The 26215-nt window shown below is 38.2% G+C and overlaps 1 protein-coding gene across 6 annotated transcripts in view; it reads left to right on the forward strand.

Moving 5' to 3' along the window:
• The first annotated feature begins 370 nt into the window (after positions 1–370).
• The window catches only part of NRK (Nik related kinase), a 123730-nt gene continuing 97885 nt past the window's right edge, over positions 371–26215 (forward strand). For all 6 annotated transcript variants that reach the window (XM_070258396.1, XM_014729062.3, XM_070258393.1 and 3 more), the window contains exons 1-2: positions 371–897; positions 8466–8531. In XM_070258396.1, the coding sequence (XP_070114497.1) occupies positions 841–897; positions 8466–8531 (123 nt within the window). In that variant the 5' untranslated portion in view covers positions 371–840. The remainder of the gene's footprint in view (positions 898–8465; positions 8532–26215) is intronic.

Here is a 26215-nt window from a genome sequence, read left to right on the forward strand (position 1 = left end):
CTCACAGGGGCTCTCCTAGGTCTGATCCCTACCACAGTGGCAAGTCATTTCCTTACCTAACTTGATGGGTGTTTGCAATAAATGGAGCAATAAAGTCAGAGGAGCAGAAAGAGAAAATAGACAACTAGAAAAGTCACAAGTGTTTCGTGGGGAGATTAGGGTGCGGGTTGTTTGGACTGTGGCAGAGCTGTGGGGCCCAGACTGGGAGCGGCGCGGAGCGGGACCGGTTTTCCGGGGCTGGCAGCTGCCTCGAAAAAGTTTCCTGTGGAACACTCGCCAGCGGGGGCGGGGGCGGCGGGCGCGGCGGTGAACGTGGGAGGGGGCGGGAGCGCGGGGGGAGGCCTTGAGGGGCCGGCTTGCAAACCGTTATAGTCCTTCAGCACCTCCCTTGGCCAGTGGCCCCCCTAGCCCGCCTCCCCGCGGCGCCGCTGCCCACCTGGCGACGTGACGCCGCACCAATCCCCTTCGAGCTGCTCCCGGGGGCACCCCCCCCTCCTTGGACCGCCCCCCTCCCCACCCTGAAAGAGGCGCACCCTGCCGGGGCAGACGCTGCGCTCTCGCCCGCGGAGCACCCCTCTAGCTTCTTGGTCTCTGGGACGGACGCTCAGGCTCTTCTCTTGCTTTAGCCAAACTTGCTTTCCCGCCTCTGAAACTGGCTTCCCTCCACTCCTAGCTCTTTCCCTCCACTTCCCCTCCTCTATCTTCCACGCCACAAACCCCGTCCCCCATTTCTTTCCCTGGCTTTCTCCCTTCTCCTCTCCCCTCTTCAACTTCTTGCCCACTTCCACCTCAGACTCCCTGAGCGTGCCTCAGTCGCCAGCTCCTATTCGGCTCGAAGCCATGGCAGGACCTGGGGGTTGGAGGGACAAGGAGGTCACGGATCTGGGCCACTTGCCGGTGAGTAGAGGACCCCCGTTGCCCCTGAAGTGCTCTCTTCTGCAGGTTCTGAGTACCGAGGGAGGGGAGGAACCTCCGCAAGCTGGCTAGGCCAGGACTTCGACGGGATTGCGGGTGCAGGAGGGGACCCCAGGAACGGGCTTTCAGAAAAGGCACCCCTGGGCACCGGGACATGCCAAACGCACGGAAAGGCAAAGGGCCAAGGATGGGGGAGGGTGGAGAGGGGGGAGAATTGGGTAGCATTGGGATGGAACGGGCCCTAAACAGCGGGACCTTTTCTAAATGTGGCCCGTTTCCTTTAGCTGCGCTCTGCTACCTGTCCTAGCGGGGCTCCAGGAGAGGCCAAAGAGCGCCACGACGCGTGGCTTCCTGAGAGCACTCCTCCCGGTCTCCCTGCCGCCCCGTCGTCGTTTGTTTCTTTTGCCAGCGGAGATGCCCACTTGCGGAGTGACCTTTACTTCTAGGTGACAACGGGCTAGAAAATTAAAGCGTTGGAGTCTCACTTTTCTCACTTTCTAACAGCACTTTGTAAAACCTTATTCTGCCAGCGCACTGTTCCCGATTTAGTAATGCGGGAGTAAAAGAACTCGACGCCAGTTGGGGAAGAAGTAAATTCTGCACCCCCCAATTAAAAGAAAAAAATATTGCGTTCACTACCTAACCAGATTTAGCTTTTCCTCGTGGTTTTCGTTTGTGGATTCTCCTTTTTTTCCGAATGCCCATCTTTCCTCCAGAGTTGTAATTGATTGGTGAGCTATTATCGCCATCGTTATTAGTAGACTTATTATTTTAGTAGTGCCGTTTATTTCATTGGCATCTGGTTTCTGACAGATATTGGATCCCACCCAAATCCGTTTTTCAAGTTCCCTTTTTAGATTGGCATTTCACTCGCACCCTCTCTTGAATGCAAAGGGCCCCTGGACTCTCTGAAGGGGAATAAGCATGCACCACGCTGGAATGATCGCCAGGCAACTGTAGTTCAGGGCAGTGGCCTGCTTGCTTTGGGAAAAGCTAAATATTTACCTTGAGGTTATAGAACCATTCAAAGTCTCATGCCTTAATTTTATACATATTGAGCATTTAAAGGTTGTCTTCTTGATAATGGCAGACACCTGTCCCTCTCAAAATGGAGCATTCCCCAAGCATCACCCACATAATTTTACACTAGAATGGCGTGAAGAAGGTGATGCAAGTAGGTAACATTTTAACAAACTGTTCTCAATCTTTAAAAAAGGAACCTCAATATAAACGTGTTGAGTAACAAATATTAGCATTGTGGTTATTGATGCAGCTTCTTGAAATAAACTCATAGAATTTTTAAAAGTTAAATCTTTTTCCACCCTGCGTGCACCCGGCACACACATGAGATTTCTGGAATATGGAGGCTTCAATTGGTGGTTTCCTTTCTGAACAGAGCTTTCATATTCCAAGTAGATTTGCTCCCAAGTAAAAGTGTAAAACCAGTGAATGAAATGTTACCCTCCTCCAGCATTCTCTGTCTGTAGTGGGAAAAGAGAGAAAAAGCAAACTCGGGCAAATATGTGAAACCACACATGGGCTAACTGAAATAAACTCTTTTCTAAAATTGACTAAAGAGAGGAATGGGAAAGACCTCATAGAAATGATAGGGCAGGGAATTCCAAAACCAAGGAGAAAAAGAAGGAAAGGTTTTATTGCCACAAAAAATGGGGGGAAATGGCCCAGACTAAGTGACCCGGTCATGGCCCTGGGACATAAGAACTTGATGAGAGCAGAGGAGATAAGGGGAAAGGCTGCAATCTTTACATTGCAGTTCAGTGGAATATTAGTTTTCTGGGGGTTGATGGGGGTGTGGAGGGGAGAAAGATGAGATTGGTTTTTAATGTAGGAGTAGGGAGAAGACAAAAAACCTCAGGACATTGATTCTTGGCCTCATTGTACAGACTTCCTGAAAGTCTCACAAAGTCCTCAGCTTTTAATAATTTCTAAATTTCTATTATACAGGAGCCATTTTATCTCATTGTAGAAGTCTTCTCCTTCTGAGCAAATTATGCATAATTCTCCCCTCTTCCCAAACATCCAGGTCTAAATCCTAAGAAATCTGGCAGAAGAGTAGCACCCCTTTTGGAATTTCCTTAATGTCAAATTTTTAGAGATATAAAAAAGTCACTGTTTCTCTGGTCACTGAGGTGTATTTTAGTGATTTGGGATTTCTTTGCACTTGACTTATTTCCTGAGTCTCTGAAAAAGTAAAAGTAAATTAAGAGGTCAAGAGACATCTAAGTTAGCTGTTTGGAAGTTTGCATTTTGACCCAAAGTAGAGATGATAAAGCAAGCAAAGAAACCTACATATCATGGGATCCCTTGAGATAATTGTCCTCAATAGGATATATATGAAGGTCAGAGAGTTGGCACCTGTCAATACCAAGTATGCCAATTTGGCAACAGCCAGATAACAAGGGGAGATTCAAACCCCAGAGTTTCACATTGAGCAAAAAAGAATCTTGCAGATTATAAATATGGGACTAATTTAAGATTGATACGTTATGTCCTTTGTAGGACTGGCCAGCTGAATGACCACCAGCCAAGGACCCTTGAGAGAGGTTAGGCTTGCTGTGCAAATTGGGATTTAAAGAAAGTGGCAGAAGATTATTTAGCGTTTTTTTTTATTAGATAGGTATTATTTTTTAAACCTAAAAGCAAGCAAGTGAAAGCTGGGGAAGCAGGAGGTGAGAGGGAATTATATAACATTTTTTTGCATAATGCCCTAAAGTTAAAGGCATGTAATAAGAGAGCCAGTATAATAACCAGAGAATGATAGGTCAACTACATTTTGTTTGTTAATTAATGGGTGGCTGTTATTCTTCCTGATTTACTATTGAATAAATATTTCCTGTAGGTGGCAAAACAAGAAAGAAAGTACAGAAATTTGTGGTTTGTGCTTCCTTTTTAAAAGAGAATTGCAAAGCTTTATACGTATCTGTGTATGTGTGTGTGTCTGTTTTCACCTCGCCTGCCAGCAATACCTGGGCTCACTGTGCTCTCAATCTCTCTCTGTCTCTGTCTCTCTCTCTATATATGTATATTTTTTTTTCTTTTTTTTTCTTTTTACCTAGTATGCCTATGTCACCCAATCCTTGGGACTGGAAACTATTTCTTCATCTCCAAATCTGGCATGTCTTTCACTATGATAGTCCCCTTTGCATTCTGTGCCCAGTATGGTAATGACATTCCTCACGGCTGTGGCCTTGGTATTTGACACTGCCATGTGTAGTCCTAATCTATATTGGGGTCAGGATTAGACAAGCCTGGAGGACAGTAGTAGCAGAGGTGATCTGAAATAGCACATGATCCAAAAACTATATTTGAATTACATTAGGCTTATATTTAAATATAACTTCCAGCTCTCCTAGTCTTCTACCACCCAGACCAAGCGTGCTTTCCACACTCACTCATGAGGACCTCCCCACTTTGCCAAGTCCCTTAGCTCCCTGTCTTAAAGCAGTTTTATCTTCTAGTCCACAGGGTCGAAACATCCAACATATCCTCCATTGTGTATTCTAGAGCATCACCTCCGCATAACATTGTACTTCAACCTATTTTGTCAGTCTTTCCTGCCCAGTTTCTAGAGCAGCAGGTTTTATGTTAGTGCACAAGAATAATCTGGGGATCTCGGGAACGATCCCCAGAGATTCTGATTTCATAATTCCGTGGCAGGGACAACGAATCTGTATTTCTAACAAGATTCCCTAGATGATTCTCAGGTAGGAAGAGTCTATGCAGTCCACAGTTTGAGAAACACACGGCCAGAGGAAGAAGTTTTCCTTTCTAAATTTTCCACTTGAATTGTGAAACCCATTCCTCCAACTCTCTCGGAAACTCACTCTGGCATTTATCGTGTTATATCCACCATTTTCAGGTTCTCTCTCCATAAACATTTTTCATAAAATTGCTATTTCAAATATTTAAACAAAGGAAGAAACGCTTCTGCCATTCTTTCTATGTACCGTGCACTTTCTTTCCTTTGGCTGTCTGACTACTTGGATGTATTCCCTAGTTCTCCTTCTTTACTACCCTAAATGTGAAATTTATTGCTACTCATATTGCCCATTTATTGGTTCCCCTTTGTTCTTAATTTCTGCTATATTTGGTTCTATTGATCAACCTCTGCTATTGAGTCTCTTCCACGACCAGTAAATACTGCCTTCTAGTGGTTCTTTTTCTTCCTGTTACCCGCCCCCCCCACCCCCTGCCCTTATTAAAATTATCCATCAAGTGTTCATTCTTTCCCCATCTCTTTGACTTCGGAAGAAGAAACAATTCCTCAAAATTCTGGGTTTCAAGGAGCAACCTGGCTGGGACTTTTAAATTACAGGAGATAATTTAGATAGTAGAAAAATATCACAGAAGTATAAAGTATTTGCCCAACATTTTATGGTTCAAAAAATGTTTTAAGGGGCCAGCCCTGTGGCCAAGTGGTTAAGTTTGCGTGCTCCACTTTGGCAGCCCAGGGTTTTGCCGGTTCCAATCCTGGGCACAGACATGACACCGCTCATCAGGCCACATTGAGGTGTCGTCCCACATAGCACAGCCAGAAGGACCTACAACTAGACTATACAACTATGTACTGGGGGGCTTTGGTCTCTGGAGAAGAAGAAGAAAAAAAGAAGATTGGCAACAGATGTTAGCTCAGGTGTCAATCTTAAAAATAGATAAAAATAAATGTTTTAAGACTTAGAATTTTAGTAATTTCTTTTTAGAAAAGCTTTTACAAATTAGGGTTTATTGTTTACTGATCATTTGTTTTTTACCCAAATGGAACACCTAAGCATACCAAACTACCAAACAATCTCCAAATTGATACAGCAGTCATAGATATAAAGACCTTTCCTCCTCTGGTTTTCTTATCTCAGAGTGGCAGGGCAGAGGAGAAGACTAACTAATTATGGTGACCTCTCTAATGTGAACCTTTTAATTTCACAGTGACCAAAAAAAAGGTTCTTTTTCAATTCTTCCTTCCTTGGGAGCCCAGAATAAACTTTCTCTGACTATAATTCAGTGGAAAATCTTATATAAGAAATTGAGTAATATTACCCTAGTAATTAGCATAGTTTCTCTTCTCTTTTTCCCAGTTTGACAATCATTTAGCCTTGAAAGATGTTAGTGTGGAGATGCAGAATGAAAAACGTTGCATAAAACTAATGAAAAAAATACTCTTAGAATAGATGAGTACTAAGTTGAGCTGCCTTTAAAAATGGAAGAACAATTTCTAAAATTTTCTTTTATTAAATGTGAGCATGAGGAGAATTAAGATGTTTTGGTCATTTGTGAGCAGGAAAAATTTTCCAAATAACATTAATATAAATAAAATAAGGCCTCCAATAATTCCAAAGGCACTTTTTTGTCCCCATCCATTTCCTTGATGTCTCTTTTGAGTAATTAGATACCTAAGTTCAAATATGATTAAGGTACTTACGTTACTGAGAGCTAGAAAAAGGATTAAAGAAATTTAAGACTGTCTTTGCTGAAAGAATCAGAAATAAAGTTGTTCAGATAATACAGTCATTCTCTAATATAGAATATCTTTTTCAGTTAAAATGTAGCCTTATAACAAAGAATGGTTTACCAATAGGAATCAGCGAACATATTTGATTCTTTTGACTGATGGCCAAGAGCCTGTTTCTCCAGAATTAATAATGTCTAATATAAATCCCTCAATGATATTCTTCAAAGAAATATACGAAAACGATAAAGTCTTCAAGCTGAACCTTAGCGGCTTCTTTGTTGGATAATTTTTTCCCATGCATTTTTCAAAGAATTGTAACAAAAATGATATGCTTAATATCAAGGCCGCTATAACAATCTATTTTTGCTTCTCTTGAATCCTCAAAATTATCATTTTAAATAACTTTTATATTTTCATTGGGAGAATGTTACTCGAACTATTTCTTATAATGATACTGTGCATATAGTGACATTGATTTTGCTGATTTTAAGAAAATAGGCTGCTGTTTTCTCTAATAATGGTCATATCAATTCAGTGGAAACCTCTAGATTTTAGAATATTGGACTCTGACTTTTTCCTGTAGAATTTTAGAGCTAAGAAATCACCTAACACAGTACCTTCATTTTATATATGTGAAAACTGAGTGCCAGAGGGAGTAAATAACTTACCCAGAGTCATATAGTTAATTAATGGCAGAGATGGGGCTCTAACTCCACTCTCCTGACTCTGTCCAGTTGAATACTTGTTGACTGAAGTAATCCTAGAGCTGTGTCATGTTCCTATGACAGTTTTGCTAGATTATACAAATATCACGCCAGTTTTAATGAGTCTATAATTTCAGTCATATACACTGCATACGCTCAAAACTTTTTCTGTTTCACTCACATTTGTTACAGTGATAAAAATGTTTTCAAACAAGGTTAAACAAAGTTTGTGTAAATAAAATATGCTTTCTGTAAAGAATATGAATTTCCAAGAATTGGCCAACGTTCCTACCGCGTTGTGTATAAACTGACATCTACTCATACCTCATATGAGTTTTGCTAAAAGAGCAAATAAGAAGCTAGACTAAAAGTTCAAATAACGATAAAACTCAATAAACAATTTTTTGTGGTGTACAAGAAAGGAATATTCATATTCTAAGGTAAGGAAACAATGTTTAAGAATGAATATGGAAGCCTTAGGAATCTGTCCACAAACGTTATATTTTGTCTCCTGTGATGCCATATTTAGGCTTAAGACGCAGAAACTACCATCAGTGAATTTGTACCATGAAAAGATATTCAGCGAGTATAAAGATTAACTTAAAAACAAACAAAAACAACTGTCTAGTTTTTTTTTTTATAAACAGTGCTCTTTTAATGCCATGATCTTGCCTTTTCTTTTTGTTTTTTTTCTTCTCCCCAAAGCCCCCCAGTACATAGTTGTATATTCTAGTCATAGGTCCGTCTGGTTGTGCTATGTGGGACACTGCCTCAGCATGGCTTGATGAGCGGTACCATGTTGGCACCTGGGATCAGAACTAATGAAACCCAGGGCCGCCAAAGCAGAGTGTGTGAACTTAACCACTTGGCCACGGGGCCGGCCCCTCACTCTGTTATTCATATTTAGAGGCGATACTCTTTCTTAAAAATTACTATTATATAAATAATCTATCTGGACTTTGTATCCAATACCTACCCATCATTGCTGTATGCTAAACTTTCTACTTGTCTGGTTAACATTCAAAAGATGGATAGTAAAAGAGTATTTCAGTTGCAAGTAAATGAACTTATTTCTATTTTAATAATCTTTCTAATTACATTATGAATATGCCTCAACTAGACATAATTTTATGTATTTTATGGTTTTATGATAATTAATTATACAACTACTTAATGTTCATATCATTGTTTTGTTTTTACAAATGACTACACTCAGTCCAGGGAGATTCTGACATCTCTATTCTTTTGGTAAATGACACTTAGATTCTTCCCATGGAAATTCTAAGGGAACAAAAGAGATTGGAAATACAATTCTGGATAGTTGAATGCTTGCCTATTTTCCCAAGAAGACTGACAATTTTTGTTTTACATTTTTGCAGGATCCAACTGGAATATTCTCACTGGATAAAACCATCGGCCTTGGTACTTATGGCAGAATCTATCTGGTAAGTGGAGTTAGATTATGTATTCATTCCTTATTTTCTAATAACTGCAATGATTGCAAGTCAAAACCCTACACTGCAAATCAAATAATGCGAAAACACATTTTACTTCGAGAGATGAATCAAATTAAGATAACTTAGTGACATCTGTGAGAATTATTATAAAAGGGATGGATTTGAAATCTATAGTGAACTAACCAACAAACATAACATTTAAAAATTATTAGCAGAAAATTAATAAAATCATCAATGGAAAAGGGAACTAATTCAAATAAGATGTACCCAAATAAAAATATCACTTGTTTTATATTATACGTCCATACCTTTCTAGTTACTCACATTAAACTTTTAAACTGAATGTTACAAAAAGGAAAGTTTCCATAACATTCTATATCAAACTGTGCACATGAGTGTGTACATGTGTGTGATAGAGTTTGCCAAATAATATATAAGAAAAACTCTGCATTTATTTCATGATTATTTGTTAAACACAAAATATGTGCCAGGCACTGTTATAGTCTCTGGGGATAAAGCGATGAACTAGCCAGACGGTCCCTGCTCTTACAGGGCTTGTGATCTAAAAATTTGTAAGTGGTTAAATGTGTGTATGTGTGCGGGGTGGGAGAGTTGGGGAGGCATGTGTATAAGTGAGCACACAAATAAGTGTATAATTGCAATTGTAATATACTCTTTGTACAAAAATTCCTAGTGATATAAAAGCACAGAACAGGGGGGCTTAATTTAGACTGAAGGGTCAGCATTGGCCTCCCTGGGGAAGTGACTGGTAAACTGATACTAGGAGGATTAATATGAGGTATCCAAGCAAAGGTGTGGCTGTGGAGAGTGATGCAGATGCATTCTAGGTAGAGGCAGGGGCAGTGTTAAGGGCTGGCTTGGAGATGGCGTGCTTTACTAGCCCTATCACCTTGATCAGGCACCCTACCCCCACTCTCTAATATAGGAAATAGACATTTCCTCAATCTTCTATAAGGTTCTGAACAAATGCAGTGTTCTTTCTCGGGTCTGTCCCTCAGAAACCAGATCACTGTTCCTAAGCCGATACTGTAGACTGACCACAGGTCCTCTACATATGGGTTGTGTAGAGGTGTCTTGATGTAGGTCCAGAGGAAGGGGCTTCTAAGTTCAGACACATGTGCCCTCTGCTTGCCAAGCCTTGCATCTTTAGGGCTGCATCTGCCCAGAGTAGGGGCTTCTTCTTCTTCTTTTTTTTTTTTTTGCAGGGAAAGATTTTCCCTAAGCTAACATCTATTGCCAACCTTTCTCTTTTTTTTTTCCCTCTCCAAAGCCCCAGTGCATGGTTGTATATCTTAGTTATAAGTCCTTCTAGTTCTTCTACATGAGCCACCACCACAGCATGGGAACTGACAGACAGGTAGTGTGGTTCCATGACCAGGAAATGAACCTGGGCCACCAAAGTGATGAGCGCACCCACCTTTAACCACTAGGCCATCAGGGCTGGCTCCAGAAGGGGTTTCTTTTTTAATTCACTAGCCAGGTTGGGATAGGACAGAGATTTAAAATTTGCACAAAAGTGCCTGTAGCATAGAGGTTGAATACTAGAAATAGCATTGTGGAAGGATCCTAAAAGCAGAAAGAACCTTGGTGAGTATAAGGAACAGAAAGTATGCCAATATTCATGACAAAAGTTTTTTTCAAATCATTTAACAGAACCAATATACTATAGACAGTGATGTGATACAGACACAAATGTAGTGTTTATATTACCTCAATTGCAACCCAGACTGAATGATTAGTTAACATTTGTTTTATCTAGGTGAATTTTGCCACCTTATGAATAGATACCCACACCTTATACATAGAAGTTCCTTTTCTTTGTGGCACATTTGCAATCTCCATGGCTCTATACACATTTTAACTCGTGAGGGGTGTGTGTCTGTGTATGTATACTTGTTTTGATTTGAAAGCATAGAGCTCTCTCCACCACCAGATCTTAGTAATAAAAACCTCAGAATCAATTAAGGTAAAAAGCAAAGGTAAGAGTAGATAACACAAAAAGATGGTTTCTAGTCATCAGTCATCAGAACTGTGATGCCATAAAAAGAAGAAAAGTCAAGAAATAAAAAGGTGAGTTGTACACGATAATTCTCTTTTTTTTAAACTAGAGTTTATTGAGATAGTTTATATTCTATAAAATTTGCCCTTTTAAATGTACAATTTTCTGAGTTTGGACAAACACAGTCATGTAACTACCACAGAATCAAGATTTTTCAATGTACCTCTTAAATTACACAGTCTACCTTTAAGTAAAACTCTACTATTTCACTGTCTGGTGTCCCAGCTTGTGTTTTTTGGTTATGGTTGTTATACATTTTGCTTTTACAAAAAAATATGACATAAGCCCACAATATTGTTACTTTGTTCCTTATACTCACTGTTACTACTTTTTATTTAGTTGATCATCTTTTAAAGCAATTAAAAAGAAGAAAAGCATTATATTCATGAGCCATTTCTGGAATCTTCATTACTTTGGATAAATCCACGTTTCTATTTAACATGATACTCCTTAAGCCTGAAGAACTTCCTCTAATGTTTCTTATAGCGTAGGGCTTCTGATAATGAATTCTCTGCCTTTGTTTGTGTGAAAAGTCCTTATTTCTTATTCATTTTTGAAAGATATTTACACTGGATATAGAAATTAGGTTTGACAGGGTTTTTTTCTTTTTTTTTTTTTTTTTTTAGCACTTTAAAGATATCACTCTACTGTCTTCTGGCTTGCATAGTTTCTGGAATCTGCTATCTCTCCTATCTTTGCTCTTTTGTATTTTTCTTCTGGCTGCCTTTAAGATTTTTCTCTTTATATTTATTTTCCAGCCTTTTAAATGTCAAATGTCTAGGGTTTTTGGTTTTTGTTTTTGTTCTGTGTGTGTGTGTGTGTGTGTGTGCACGTGTGTGTTTGGGGAGTATTTATCATCCTTGGGGTTCTCTGAGCTTCTTAGATGTGTGATTTAACATATTTTATTATTTGGGGGAAATTCTTGACCTTTATCTCTGCAAATATTTCTTCTGCCTTCTTCTCATTCTTCTCCTTGTGGGAATCTAATTTCATATGTATTAGACTATTTGATGTTAACCCACAGCTCTTGAATCCTCTGGGTGTTTTTTGTTTGTGTGTGTGTGTGTATGTGTTTATTTGTTTCTATTCTTTCTCTTTGTATTTCAGTTTGGATTGATCTTTTCCCTATTTTTAGTTTCACCTATTCCTTTCCCAGCTATTTTGAGTCTACTGATGACACCACCAAAGGCAGTCTTTACCTCTTTTACTGTTTTCATTTCTAACATTTCTACTTGATTTTTTTTATAGTTAACATCTTTGTTGAAATCTCCATTTGTTCATGCATGTTTTTCATGTTTCACTAAAGCCTTTCGCGTATTCATCATAGTTATGTTAAATTTCCTGTCTCATAGTTTGAATATCTAAATCATCCTTGAAGCTGGTTATATTGATTGCTTTGTCTCTTGAGAGTGGAGGTTTTTTTTCTTGCTTTTTGGTTTCTCAAATTTTTTGTTTGAAGGCCATAGTACATAGAACAGTAGAAATTGAAGTAAATAGCATTTATGCTTAGAAACGGGCACACTTTTCTGTTAAGTTATTAATATCAAAGGTTGAGTCAATCTAATGGGATGAGCCATGTTTGAGTTATGCTGTTGCTATGGTTACCCTCAGTTCACCACCACCAGCTTCAGATTCCTCTCTTACCTTGTGCTTAGTGTGGGGGTTGGTTTGCTGAATGTTTTTTTCTCAATATTTCTGCTCTACCCTCAGCGTTAGACCTTCCCTGTGCATCTGTGTCTCAAAGAGATTCTCCGTGCCTCGCCTAGTGGTATACTGCTATTGCTTCTTACTAAGTACTTGTTAGCCTGGTGGTGTAGGGCAGGGAGGATTTCTCTGGTTTTGTGATTCAACCTCAGTCTTGGCCAGATCCTGTGCCTCTGGGTCATGGGGGTGTGAGTTTCTTAGTTATCCTGCTCCTCTACTAGTGGTAGGACACTTTTAAATGGTTTGGGCCAAGGACTCATTCCTGCCTTTCTCCCAGAAGTAGAGAACTTTATTTTTTTTTGCATTTTCCCAAGCTGCAGTAGGTCTTCATTTGCACCCTGGGGGAACAGGGTTTTCTGCCCTTTCCCTAGGGCTTAGAACTTTTATTCCTTAGGGGGAAAGGAATTGGACATGGTTTCATGCTTTTCCTACTGCAATTGCTTCTCCTCTCCACCAGGTCAGTACCATAAATCTGTGGAGAAATGCCTGTAAGTGTGTATAAATTCCTCTTGTATCTGTGGCTACCGAGGGTACTGTACACTCATGCTAGCCCATACTTTGCCTTTAGCAGTTTATTCAAAATTTAGCTGAATTCCTTATACCAGCTTGTACGGTGACCCTGTCTTCCCCCTGTAGCAGCAGGTGAGCTGGTGCATATCCCATCTCTCCTTGTAGGTGCTTGTCTTTCTTTAGAAGTCAGACTGGTTGGTTGCCTTGAGACTTCTCTCTGGGTTCAAGAAAGGTTAAGATTTTGTAGATTGTTCAGCTTTTTCTCATGGTTAGGGTGAAGATGATGTTCTTTCCAGCTTTCCACATCTTCATTAGGAGCCAGAAGTCCGTGGCAATATTCCTTTTAACCGAATCTTTATGAAGCATTTACCATATTCTAGGTCCTGTACACATTTATAATTCCTAAGGATTTTATATGTACCTATTCAGATTCAGAGATAGAGAACAATTTCTACCATCAGATCTTCAAAGTAGAAACCTCTTTGTTACAGAAGGTTGATGATTACGGATCCTTTATTTTCATTAGACAGCTTTTCCTTTGTCACTCTTTGATGTGACCTCTTTTTTTCTGCCTAAAATTAATTTCTTTCTGTAAAACACTTTGAGATAGTGTCACTGTACATCAATACCTCCTTCATGAAAAACAATCTTGAGTATGTAGTGAAAGCTTTCAAAATGTTCATACCCTTTAAACCAATAATCCCACTTTTGGAAATCTATGATAAACAACAAAAATACAGAAAAAGCATAAACACATTCATTTTACCAGAAAGGTAGTATATTACGGTGAAACGAGGGCCTGCTTTGGAACCAGGCAAATCTGATTCAGTGCCTACTTGGCCATTAATTAGCTATGACCTTGTGCAAGTCACTTAACCTCTGAGTATGATTTTTTTAATTTATAAAATGGAGCTAACAATACCTACCTTGCAAGGTTTTATAAAATTTAGAAATAATGAATATAAAATGCTTGACACATAGTAGATATCTTTTAAAGGTAGCCATTGATATCATTATTAGTGTTGGTGTTATTTGTAAAAAGGCAAATTCAGCAACATCCTAAATAGTAGAAAATAAAATGAAGTTACCTTACACCAAGTCAATGTATCATTGCTCTGAAAAGCAATGTTTATGAAGTTATCTAGCAACATAGAACTATGTTTAAGATGTTAAGTAAAATATTCCATATTATATATACAGTCTGCTTACAACTATGTTAAAACATGCACATGAAAAATGATGACTTAAATGATTAGAATAGTGAGATATGGGGTGTAATTTTCTATTCTATATTTTTTCTATTCTATATTTCCAGTGTTTGTAATGTTATATTATTTAGGTAAAGAACATACATATGTGGCTGTATATATTAAATATATTTTTATATTTATATTAGACAGTACCAAATACTATATAAATACCCTGTACAACAAAATGGAAGCATGATACCATTCAAAATTAATGTCAGAGTGACTCATAGAGTCCTTTGCTTTTTCAGTGCTGCCAACCACATCCCCTGCTGGTGTTTGTTTTGGTTAAAGTCTCTCCAATGTCTTCCAGCTTGTTTCCAAGGCTTCGCTCTCTGGCAGGTTTCCAGCTGTCTGCTGAGGTCTGTGCACGTTGAAATGAAGACTGAGTTGCACACTCCACGTCGTAACCCTTTTCCTTTCCTTCTTTTTCTTCTAATTAGATGCCCATCTTTCTACCCTCTCCCACCTCCTGCCAGTACAAACCTCAATGAAAATTATGGGTTTTATTTTTCTCTCCATTTTTTAGGAGAAAGTACTGGTCTTCCTTTTATTTTCCCCTAGTAGAGTTATAAAACATGATTTTCTCTTCACCTTTAGCTGCTAGTCTCATAGCTTAAAAGTTATCCTTTAAATTGGAGGAATATTTAGATTTTGCCCATGTGAAACCATATTAGCAAAAGAAAATAGGTGGGAACTTGTTTTTAATGGTACTATTAAAAAATAAATAATTTCCCAAAGAGCAATGTACACAGAGAAACTAACAGTTACTTTATGAAATATTAAGAAAAAGACCAAGACCCTTTAGGGTGGCACAGTGGGTGGCAACTTGACTCTCCTGCTAACTGACACTATACATGTAACTTGACTTTTCTGGTCTCATTTCCTCAAGTAGAAAATAAATGTGTTAGACTAGACCAGAGTTTCTTCGGGCTCTTCCATAATACACCTAGCATAGAGCCTGGAACCCAATAGAATGTAAACTATTATTATTCTTACTGTAATCAGCATAATAATTATTATCTTATATTCTCTTCATCACCTTGCAAACTAGAAGTTCATTATTGGCTGTTAGTTGGAGTGGCTCCTCATTTCACCAAATAAAATTATTTTCATCCTGTTTTTCTGTTCTTTCCTCTACTTTGCCACCTGATGGCTAGACCTGATATTTAGCTCAGTACTTACTATGATACTCAATGTAAAGGTAAAAGTGGGTAGCAAGTATACTGGGAATGCAGCATGCTTCATTATATGTTACTGTTATTTAGCACCATTTTGTTAAGCAGAATACTAGTGGGGTAAGACAATGAACTGAATCTCCAGAATGAAGCAGTTCGCCTTCACCTTCACGAAGTCTTGACTGTACACGTAACCTCAATTACCTGTTCCCACATTGCCATTTGCAGGTGGTAAGGGAAGAAAAAGGAGTGGAAAAAGGTTCCATACAACCATTTCAAGCAAAGGAAAAATTCACCTGAAATAGAGTAGACCTCTACAATTGGGTCAAGAGCTTTATTGTCATGTGTATCTGATGCCTAGTTGGAACTCAGTTAATGTTGGTGGAAAGAAGGGACTGCCCCCCGAATCTTATTGTTCTAAAACCTGAAAACATACTCTTGGCATACGGAAGCAGCTGTCCTTGAGAGATATTTGAGCAGTCATCCTTGGTAGTCAGTAGATTGTCATATATATGAAGGTGTGGCATTACAATCACGAGTTACAAATTCCTGGATTGCTTGCACTCTGTAAGTGCACTGTTGAATATGGAAATTTCTTTTCAAAACACTGTTCTGTGCATCACCCTTAATTTTGATTTTTTTAAAATCACGCATTGCTTTTACTTGGACGGGTGAGATTTAGGTTTATTAGTTACATTTTCTGGATTTGAAGTTGGGGCAGGGAATGGGAAGAGAAAGGCAGGAAAGAAATATCCTCAAAGTGGATGACATACAATTTATGATATTTTAAATTAAGTTTCAGAAACATGGTGCTGACATTAGGGTTGCCTAGCCACTAGGCCTGTTGGATAAGGGTTTTGAGTATTTTTCCTTTTGGGCTGAAATTATACTGTTTATTTGCCTACCAAATGTCTAGCACTGTGAATGCTTTCTTTTTAGGTAGAAAAGTTTCCTCACATCCTTGCCATTTTGCAAATATAGCTCAATTAAGTCAGCCAACAAATATTGCTTGAGTGCCCATAAAGTGCATAACACTGTGCATTTCATTATACATCACAAGCCTCAGAAGCAGGAACTGAAGCTGAAGCTGAAGCTGAGTTGAGGCCACAGGCTTACTAGGCTGTTGTGCCTTTCTAGTGTAGTACCATAAGTCCAGAGCACTCTCTTGGTTCCACCTTCTTCCTGTGACATCACCCCCCTGTGATAATGTGTCTCAGAGCTGGGGATTGGTCTTTCTTAACTAACTTTTAGCCTGCTCTAGCACAGGAAAGGTTAAATTTATGCATTAAATACAAACATTTCTTTGAATGTTTAAAATTTCCAAAATAAAAAAATAATATTTATCAAATTCCCACTATGTCCCAAGCACTGTGTTAGGCACTAGGTGCTAGTTAGAAAGATCAGAAAACATTTTTAGGGGAGGTGGCCATTTTTGTTTAGTTTTAGTAGACATAAGGAAGGAAGTTATTTTACCTATGATTGTGACCTCTACATTTGAGGGAGGGAGTAATGGGTATTAGGAAGGAAAGAGAGAGTTAGGGTGAGATTGGGCAAAAGGAGGGAGGAAACAGGGATATCTTTTTTTTCCTGGATACAGAATGTCTAATGAAGCTTCTAACTGAGGCTCCAGGAACGAGTTTTTCCTCAACAAGAGAACCAAGGTTGAATATTTGCAATGGGGGTGAAAAGAACCAACATAGGCTAAATAAATTGAGACTCAGGGGACTAAATTAGTGGAAAGTGCTGAGGCTTACGGGCCTTGGAGAAAATGGAATATTTCAATCTTGCGCATGACGTCTCTCCAACTGTGGAATATAACCCAGGCTCTGAGTTGTAGGCTTGTATTTTTCTTTTTGTGTTATACCAAAATTTACTTCTGCCTCCTGATAAATCTTGAGGGAGGAAGAAGCAGTAGCATGATAGGAATGAAAGGAGAAAGTAAGTCATATGTGGGATTTGTGCTCTTAAGAGGCCACAATTAAAATTTTTAACAGTTACTCTAATCTGTTTAATAATTTCACAGGTATTCATGGAGAGAAATTCAAATTCTATATTTGGTGTATTGGGGTAATGCAAAAATCATAACCTCAGATTTTCAGATACTTAATCCAGTTGATTTTATAAAGTTGTTCAAGGGGAAGAAAAGACAAATTTAGATAAATGGAGAGAAATACACATTTCTACACAAAAGCCAAGACTAATAAACTATAGCATGGTGGCTTTGGTCAATCAGATAAAAATGTCCCAATTATATTTTTTCAATAAAATATAAATATAAATCTCTGTGTGTCGGGGAATAATACAGTTACTTAAAAATAGATATGCAAAATTGCCTAATTAATGCTTAACTTATACACTTAAAGCTCTTTTTTTATTGAGCTCATAATAGTTTACATCATTGTGAAATTTCAGTTGTATGTTATTTCTTGTCTGTCACCACACGAGTGTTAAAGCTGTTTTTAATATATCAGTCTTACGAAAATTTAGGTGGACAAGCTTTTATAAACCACTTTAAAGAGCGGTGAGAGTGAGTGGAAGCAGGGCTAGAAACATTAATGTACTCTTTGTCTAATATATTGAAAATCAAGTTTTGTTTTATTTTGCATATACATATGCATATATATTTATATATACTATATGCGTATGTATATGTACAGGTATGTCCATATATACATATATCTTTGTATATAAGTATATACACAGAATACTTGTATATGTATATATCTACTATATATACTTATATATATATACTATACTATTTATAATATGAATGTTATATATATATATATGTATATATGAATGATTGTGGTCAGATTCTCAGTAAATTCAATGAATGTGGGTGAAGTATCAAGAATTCTTGCTTTCCTTGATCCGTTAGTAGTTGACCACTAAAAAATGGTTGGGTCCTCACCACATTTCATGAAACAGACACTTTGGAAAATAGCGTTTAGGCAGTTCAAACTCTTGAAATAAGAATGAGTCCTAACTGGGTTTTAGGACTTTCCAATATTCTACCATATTTGTGTATCTGTGTCTAAGGTAGTTTTGTGGGTAATGCCAAAATTGGGTTTAGAAATTAATGTGCTACTGTAGCTCTCTAGAGGCATCAAAGGAAAAGTGGAAGCTCTTACACTTTTGTATTGCTGGGGCTACACTGAAGGCAAGCTCTTACGAAGAAGCCTATGAGTAAAGTTATGCTGAAATATCAAAGAATATCAGACTATATAAGCAGTTTTTTAACCTGAAGTTCCCTACTCAGCTACACCCAGGTTATAACAAATTCCTCCTCTACCAGAGCATGAAGAAAGAGAAGAACAGTGAAGTATAAACGATGTGTCATTTCAATTGGAGAAATAATGATATGGAGGTGGTTTATGTGTAATTTGTGTTGGAAAAATAAGAAAGCTCCTTTTAGGTATTTCATTTATAGGTAGAGTCCCTTTATGACTGGGAAAAGGAGGTTGGCTTTTTCTATTCCCTGAGGGAAAAGAAGAGTGATTATATTCTAAGCACTGCCAGTAACATTTTGTATAAATCATTAACTCTGAAGAGAAACAAAACAAAATAAAACAAAAACACCACTATGATCAAAAAGGACAAGTCTAAGAGTCCTCAGGAAAGTACAGGTTTTCTTGACTCTGAAAAAAAGAATTAAAATTAAATAAAATTATTTGGTATACAAATTGGGTGAGAAAAAAAATGGAGAATGAAATGTTAGTCACTTTAGAGATAGTGATCTCAATGTCCTAAAAATGGGTAATATTTACTGAGTGCTTACATTGTGCCTAGCCCTTAATTTGCATTATATCATTTATATATCATGCATTTTATCATTTATATCTCATAAGAGTGTTACGAAGTGGGTACCATTATTACCACCATCCTCTCATTTCATAAATGAGGAAACTGAGGATCCAAGAACTTGGGTTACTGAACATGTTCACAATGCCAGTAAGTTATAAAGTCAGGAGTCAAACCAAATTTGCCTGGCCCCTAGGTCTGTGCTCTTAACTCTACTATATTATATTCAGTTCAACATGTACAAACCAGAGTCAAAAGGCATTCAACTAGATCAGTCAGTTGAAAAAAATGTCTGCCCAAATACAAAAGTTTAGGGGAAACTGGTGAGCAGAGGTCAGTGATGATCCTTTATGATGAGTCCCTCCAGCATATTTGTTTCCTTCATGACAGGCACTACGGCACACTCTAGTCTGAGGGGCTTCTTCTGGGACTTAGCAGAATTTCAGAAGTGCACAGGGACAAGCACATGGGCTTTATAAGACACATGATGCTCATGACTAAATTCCTACTCAGTCTCCTGAAAGCCCTGGGAAAGCAGAGAAGTGCTTGCTGTTACTCCTTTACTTTCTTCTAGTGAGCCTGTTTCCAGGGCCATTTTACCTCAGTGACTGCTCCTACTGGGAGCCCCAGGGAAGAGAGAGGCAACAAAGGATCATTGAAAAGTATTGCCTCTCAAAGATGAAACAGAACCTCAGCGTTTCCTTTGTGGATGATTGGTTTCTGAGTGGCAGGGATTTTAAAAATTAACAAATTAATAAAATAATTTGTGTATTTTCTAATAGAGGCATTTCTAAGAACATGGATGAGAATTATATATTTATATATGTATATGTGTATATAAAATTTAGGGTATCTTTATTTTTTCCCTGCCTAAGAATAGAACTTTTCCCACAGTCTAGGCTGGAATAAGATACATGTAAGGGCTAAGTGGCTATAGCTTAAAAGGTTAGAGGCTGGCAGAAGAAGAGAGTTGAGCAGGTGGATGGTGGCAGGTTTGGCATTGGGATGAGGGGGTGTATACCAGGTTTGCTACTTAAGTAAAATTCTCCTTATATTGTCCCATTATATGGGGATGCAGGTTTAAACAGAACATACAGCTTGAGGCTTTCCTGGTGGTTAACCTCTACAAGCATTTTGCAAGCAGCCAAATTCCTCCCACCTTGTCACAGAATAAAGTGTTGCAATGACAGTAGAAAACCAGCTACAAGGCTTGGAGAGACTGCTGAAGAATTTATTAATGTTTAAAACCAGTTCTCAAATTTCTTCAGGAGTAGGGACCAGGACTTTTTTACTTTGGCTATACCTCCAGAGCACCTAGTAAAGTGCTTTGCACATAGTAGGCACAAGGGCATCAGGGACATATGACAAACGGAAATTTCAATGTAGATGTCTTAGTGTGTTTTCTATTGCCTACACTCATTTTCTCTTTTTATTATCAGTGTTGTCATTCTACAAGTAGCTATTATGAAAAAATTAGATGTATCCAGAAAATCTATCTTAGTCTCCTTTGTAATCTCTTTGGGACTAGCAGAATACCTTATACATATGGGTGCTTAGCACAATTTCTTGTGGGACTGAAAAGATGTGTGCAAAAGTGACCCCTACCAAATGACATATTTTAACAGGGACTCTCTGCAGATATGCTTGATGGGAAGGGTTTACTAATGACACCCTGTTAAACCAATGCTGAAGACAGATTAGCCTTTCAAAATTATACCACCTAAGTTACTTTCTACTCTGACTATAAAAAAAGGTGGCACTGTGTAGAGATAAATATTTCCAAAGGATGGAAATATTAGCCTTACTCTTTTTTTTTTTTATTGCTTTCTGCTGAATGAGTCCTTTAGGAAGCTTGAAAGAGTATATTTTTTCTTGGGGTACCATAGTTTGCTGTAGTGTTGTTGGCATGGCCAAGGGTAAAGATGGTTTCAAGAGAGCCTCATACCTTCAGGAAGATGTCTAGAACATGTGTAAATATTTCCTGAGTTGGAAGATTGGCAGCCGTTAGAAAGAAAAACACATAAATAAGAGCCTGCAAATGTCCTTGCTTCTCTTAGCCTTCTATCCACGCTTGCCAGTTGCTGTAATGGGGTTTTTAACTACTTTAAATTTTAGTGATATTCAAAGAATTAAATGCTCAAAAATGTTAAACTCTAAAAGTTTTAGTAATATGGATTTTGCAGGTCTGACATGTATGACAGTGTAGGACCTGCAAAATCCATATTACTAAACATTTTAGAGTATATATATATATTTACTTATATATAGAGAGAGATGTACATTTATTTATATGTACTTTGACCAACTTTCCTTGATTTGTTGGGTACTTTTCTGGTCCCATGTCCTGGGAAACTTCCATCAGTCCAGGACACCATATATATATGGTCGATTTATGCCTTTTCATACTTGAGCAACATGTTGTACTTACTAAAAGGTAGTTGTATCCTTTCCTCAACTGCACTTAGGGCAGAACTAACAGATGTGAATAGAAAGTGCAAACTAGTTTAAAAGAAGTGGAAAACAGAGTGGTGATATTTGTAGGGAGCACAGTCTGTGTTTATCCCAGCCAGTGCAATGTGAAAATTGGCTGACTGATTTCTTCACCACCACCACCCCTCCAAAAATATACAGACAGAATTAATTGACTGGTTATTTGACAGAAATTGCCAAAATGTTTGTTGGCATCTAGTATACGTAGCCTTACTAAAATGGAAAATGGATGTTTTACATTGCATCCAAAATGCTTTTTAGAAGGGACTTCTCAAGATCTTAATGCTTGGACTTCAAGGGAGGGAAATTAGAGAATCATAGCTCACTGTCAGCCTGCCTCTCTGAGGCCCTTCAGATGGGATGCTCTGGTATGAGGCCAGAACGTTCCAGGTCAACTTCCCCTTTTTCCCTTCACCTTTTTTGGATCTGGCAGCGGCATGAGTGATAGGTGAGTTAGGAGTGGGTTTACAGAAACTAATTAGAATATGATCAATTAATTTATGCAAAATAATTTATTTAAAGAAATAAATAGCAAAGTAACTATTTCCATGATTCCATTGAGGCTGAGTTGTAAAGCCTTCCTCACTCGCTGCAAATCAGGAGTGTTCATATTTTTCTTTAAATAGGCAAAGGATCTGCGTCTGTACAGCAACTGGTAAACATAGTAATGTGCTCTCAACTCCTTTATAAATGCTTATTTCTTTTGACTTCTCTTGGTGCTGTGAATTATCTTGCCATTTACTCGCGTATTATATATCATTATGCACTTGGTAGAGAATTACAATGCAGTTTGAATGAGTTACAGTAACAGGGATTTTGTGCCTGAGGATGTGTCTCAGGTATACATAGAAGCAAAAGCCACTTGAGTCTTTAAGTATGCAACTTGCCCTCTAATTGCATTAAAATCTGCAGAATGAGATGTGGACCCAAGCATCTTCACTTGGCCCCAATCAAACTTTTCATTCTAAAAATGCCATAAGGGCAGAGACTAGATAATGTATGTTGCTCCTTTAATATTCCCTTTAGTAGCACTGTGCTGAATCAAATTTTGTTGTTTAATTCTATATTTTGTGGTTTTCTTTATTCAAATCTTATATTCCAGGGCCCTGATGATCAGGTAGGGGAGTGGGAGAAATGGAGAGAATAAAAGGAGAGAAATAGAGGGGTAAAGGGGTAAGAGAGACCTTAAAACTAGGGTTGCCAGATTTGACAAATAAAGATACAGGATGCCCAGTTAAATTTGAATTCTGATAAAAAACAAATATATATATATATATATATATATATATATATATATATATATATACATGTATTTTAGGGTTAGTGTATCCCAATAGTATATATTTATACTAAAAAAATTATTTGTTTCTTTGAAATTTGAATTAACTGGGCTTGTTCTGTACTTTATCTACGAAGCTTATCCAGAACTGACTTTTACCTGGGTCACAGATTTGCCACTTGCCAACCCTATATTAGGAAATAAGAGGGAGATTATCTCTCCACCTGCTGTGCTATGGTAGAGAATGCCAATTCAGCCTGTCTAAGAAGCTGCCAAAGGGTGGGGAGGAGGTGGTCTTCTGGTCCTAGAACAGCTGCTACTCCTCCCTGCTTCTTCTAGCAAATGTTGTTTGGTGCTGCTTTCAGAGCTCCATAGCAAAGCTGCTTTGCTGTTAACTGTAGGGGCCACTGAGTCCAAGTGAGTAATTCTCTCCCTACTTGAGAGGCTTAGTAGAGGAAAGAAGGAGAGTTCTTTTCTTTGACATGCCAAGGAGAGCATTTAGCCTCCTCAGTCCCCTGGGCTGGAGGAGAGAATCAAGATCACTTTTTTTTCTTATTCCAAAAGTGGAAGGGCTCTGGGCTGCTGACTTGATTAGTCGCTCTCCAGTTTTCTTGTGCCTAATACGGGTCCAAGTACTTAGTGTGATTGTAATCAATATCAATAAGTTACAGTTTTTTGTTTTGTTTTGTTGGATTTTTTTTTTTGGTGAAAGACCTTATGTTCTTCTGTTTTGCAGGCCAGGGTATCACTGGCATCAATCTACAGATTGCTCGCAGAAAAAACATTTGTGTTGTTTAGAGCTCCATTGCATGTGGACCATTTCCTTTGTGACTTGTGAGTTAAGTCACTCATTTTGCCTGTAGTGCTGAGAGGTTTACCTTAAGGAAGGATACGTAGGACTGATTTACAGTGAAAAGTAGAGGCAGACTGCCAGCAGAACTGTTTAAATCCAATCATCATATCATGCTGCTCAGAATTCCCGCAGTATGGCCCGCAGAATGTGCTATCTATTCTCTCTCCTTCGTAAATAATGTTTCCCCATTGATAATCAGTTTCCCCACTGATAATCTGCAAAGGAAGAATGCTTCTGTAGATTTTAAGAAGATTCCAAAAGGGGCAGCAATATACTGGAGGTTGTCAGTTGGTGTGGCGTTGTTAGTTATGCCCTCTCTGGATTTGCTGAGAATCCTAGAAGAGAGAGAAATAGAGCCTGAAACAATATCACTGTCTACCGGTTCTCTCAGGGACTTCATTTGCTGGAACTTCTGCCATCGTCAACTCTTTCCAGTGCTTCAGGAAACAGTAGTTCCTAAATAATAAGTGGGGTAGGCCATGCACTGTAATGTATAGATACACAAGAAATCGGTCTTGAATTCTAGCCAACAACCATTGAAGTTGCCATTAAGTGCTTACTATAAACCAGGCACTATTTTATATACATTATAGGCATTAACTCATTCAATCCTCATAGAAATCTCATGAGGTACCTTTATAAATGTTATTCTCATTTTGTATATGAAGCCGAGACATATAGAAGTTAAATAACTTGCCTAAAGTCATGCTGTAAGTGGTTAAGCCAGGTTTGAAACTAGATCTCTCTGGCCTGCAAAGCCCTCACTTTTAACTATGCCATATAAAACTACAATAGGATTGTTAGGTACAAAAAGGAACACCTTTCTACATGATATAGTTGGCTCAATGAGAACCTGGAGGAACCAAGGAGTGTTCATGATGAGGCTCCAGTGTATACAACTCTCCCAGTTTCAGTAGCATTATTGTTTTCCTTCAGTCAATCTCAGAGAGCCTTTCTGATGAAGACAGAGAGAATAAGAGAATTATCTTTTTAGTCAATTGGTAAAACCAAATTACATGGTACAATTTATGGGGAACATTAGAAGCTACATGGGAAATTAATTAGCCTTTCATAAAGTGCCTGTTCTGAATAGTAAACATTTAAGAAGGATTCAATTAAATTTTCTCACTGACAGCTAGCTTTTGCTTTTATTTTATTATTTTATTGAGTCATATTGGCTTATAACGTTGTGTAAATTTCAGGTGTACATTATTATATTTCAGTTTCTGTATAGACTGCATCGTGTTCACCACCAATAGTCTAGTTTTTATCCATCTCCATAAATATGTGCCCCTTTACCCCTTTTGCACATGTAACAACTAATCTGTTCTCCTTGTCCAGATAAACACATAGCTTTTATTCTTAAAGAATAAATTTTATGTGAAACGTTTCAAAAGCAAAGTGTCTGCACGCAATATAGGTTTTGGAACCATCCAGAACAGAAATAAATTAGACATGCTATCGATATTGTGCTATACAATTTCAAGAGGGAAAGCTCTTCTCTCAAAAACTAGACAGTAGACACATACTATTTAACAAACTAATCCCTTAGATCAGAGCCCTGGCCAGGAAGGTATCAGTTTAGGTTCATGGAATAGCGTCTAAGTAGTCAGATAAAAATTCATGTAGAGACTTATTTTGACCCAAGTTTGAAGTATGCAGCTTCCATCCTTGTATAATCAAGTCCGCCTAGTCCCCTGCCACACCACAGTAGGAGCACGTGTTTTGGTGCTACACAGATCGGAATTTAATTCCGTGGGGTGAGTAACCAGGAGATGGGTCACTTAAAATCTCTAAGCCTCAGTTTCACAAAAATAACTGGGACAATAAAACGTATTATGCAGTGTAGCTGTTATTATCCCCATGAGAGAACAGGCAAAAAGCCTTTCATCAATACTGAAAACATTATAAAAATGTTATTACCACTGAGAGTGGGGGACTTGGTGGAGGAATACCTTTCTTTAATAGAAAGTTTATTTTAATATTCACTACTCAGAAAGCTGAGGCAAATGAAGAAGAATCAAACTCTATGGCAGGACAGAGCTGGATGGAAGCCCTAGAGAGCAAATAATTTACAGATGACAAAACTCAAGCCCTGAGAGGGCAAGTGACTTGCTTAAGGTCAAATAACTAAAGATGTAAAGCCTCACTTTGTTACAGGAACACCAAGTTCGTATCCCTTGCTAGCTCACACTCAATCATTCAAGGCTTCCCAGATGTTAATTAACTACTCTAATTTCCAGGCAGTCATTTCCTAAGTATCCTACTTCTTCCTGGGGAGCTGAAGGTGAAATGTCTCATTTTCCCCTCTCATCCCAGATTATGAATAATCAAAGTGGTGATAATTCAAGTTTATAGTAATAACTATTGTCTTATTATACCAGTGAAACGATAATGTTTTGGAAATCCGAAATGACAATTCAAATGTACCTCCAGACTCTTATGAGTAACAGCTATGAGCAAAGGATATTATTTAATTTACATTAAGGAGGATTATTGGTGTTCATCAAATTGCAAGGAGAAATATGTT

This window comes from Equus caballus, chromosome X (genome assembly GCF_041296265.1).
Source record: "Equus caballus isolate H_3958 breed thoroughbred chromosome X, TB-T2T, whole genome shotgun sequence".
NCBI classification, from domain to species: Eukaryota; Metazoa; Chordata; class Mammalia; order Perissodactyla; family Equidae; genus Equus; species Equus caballus.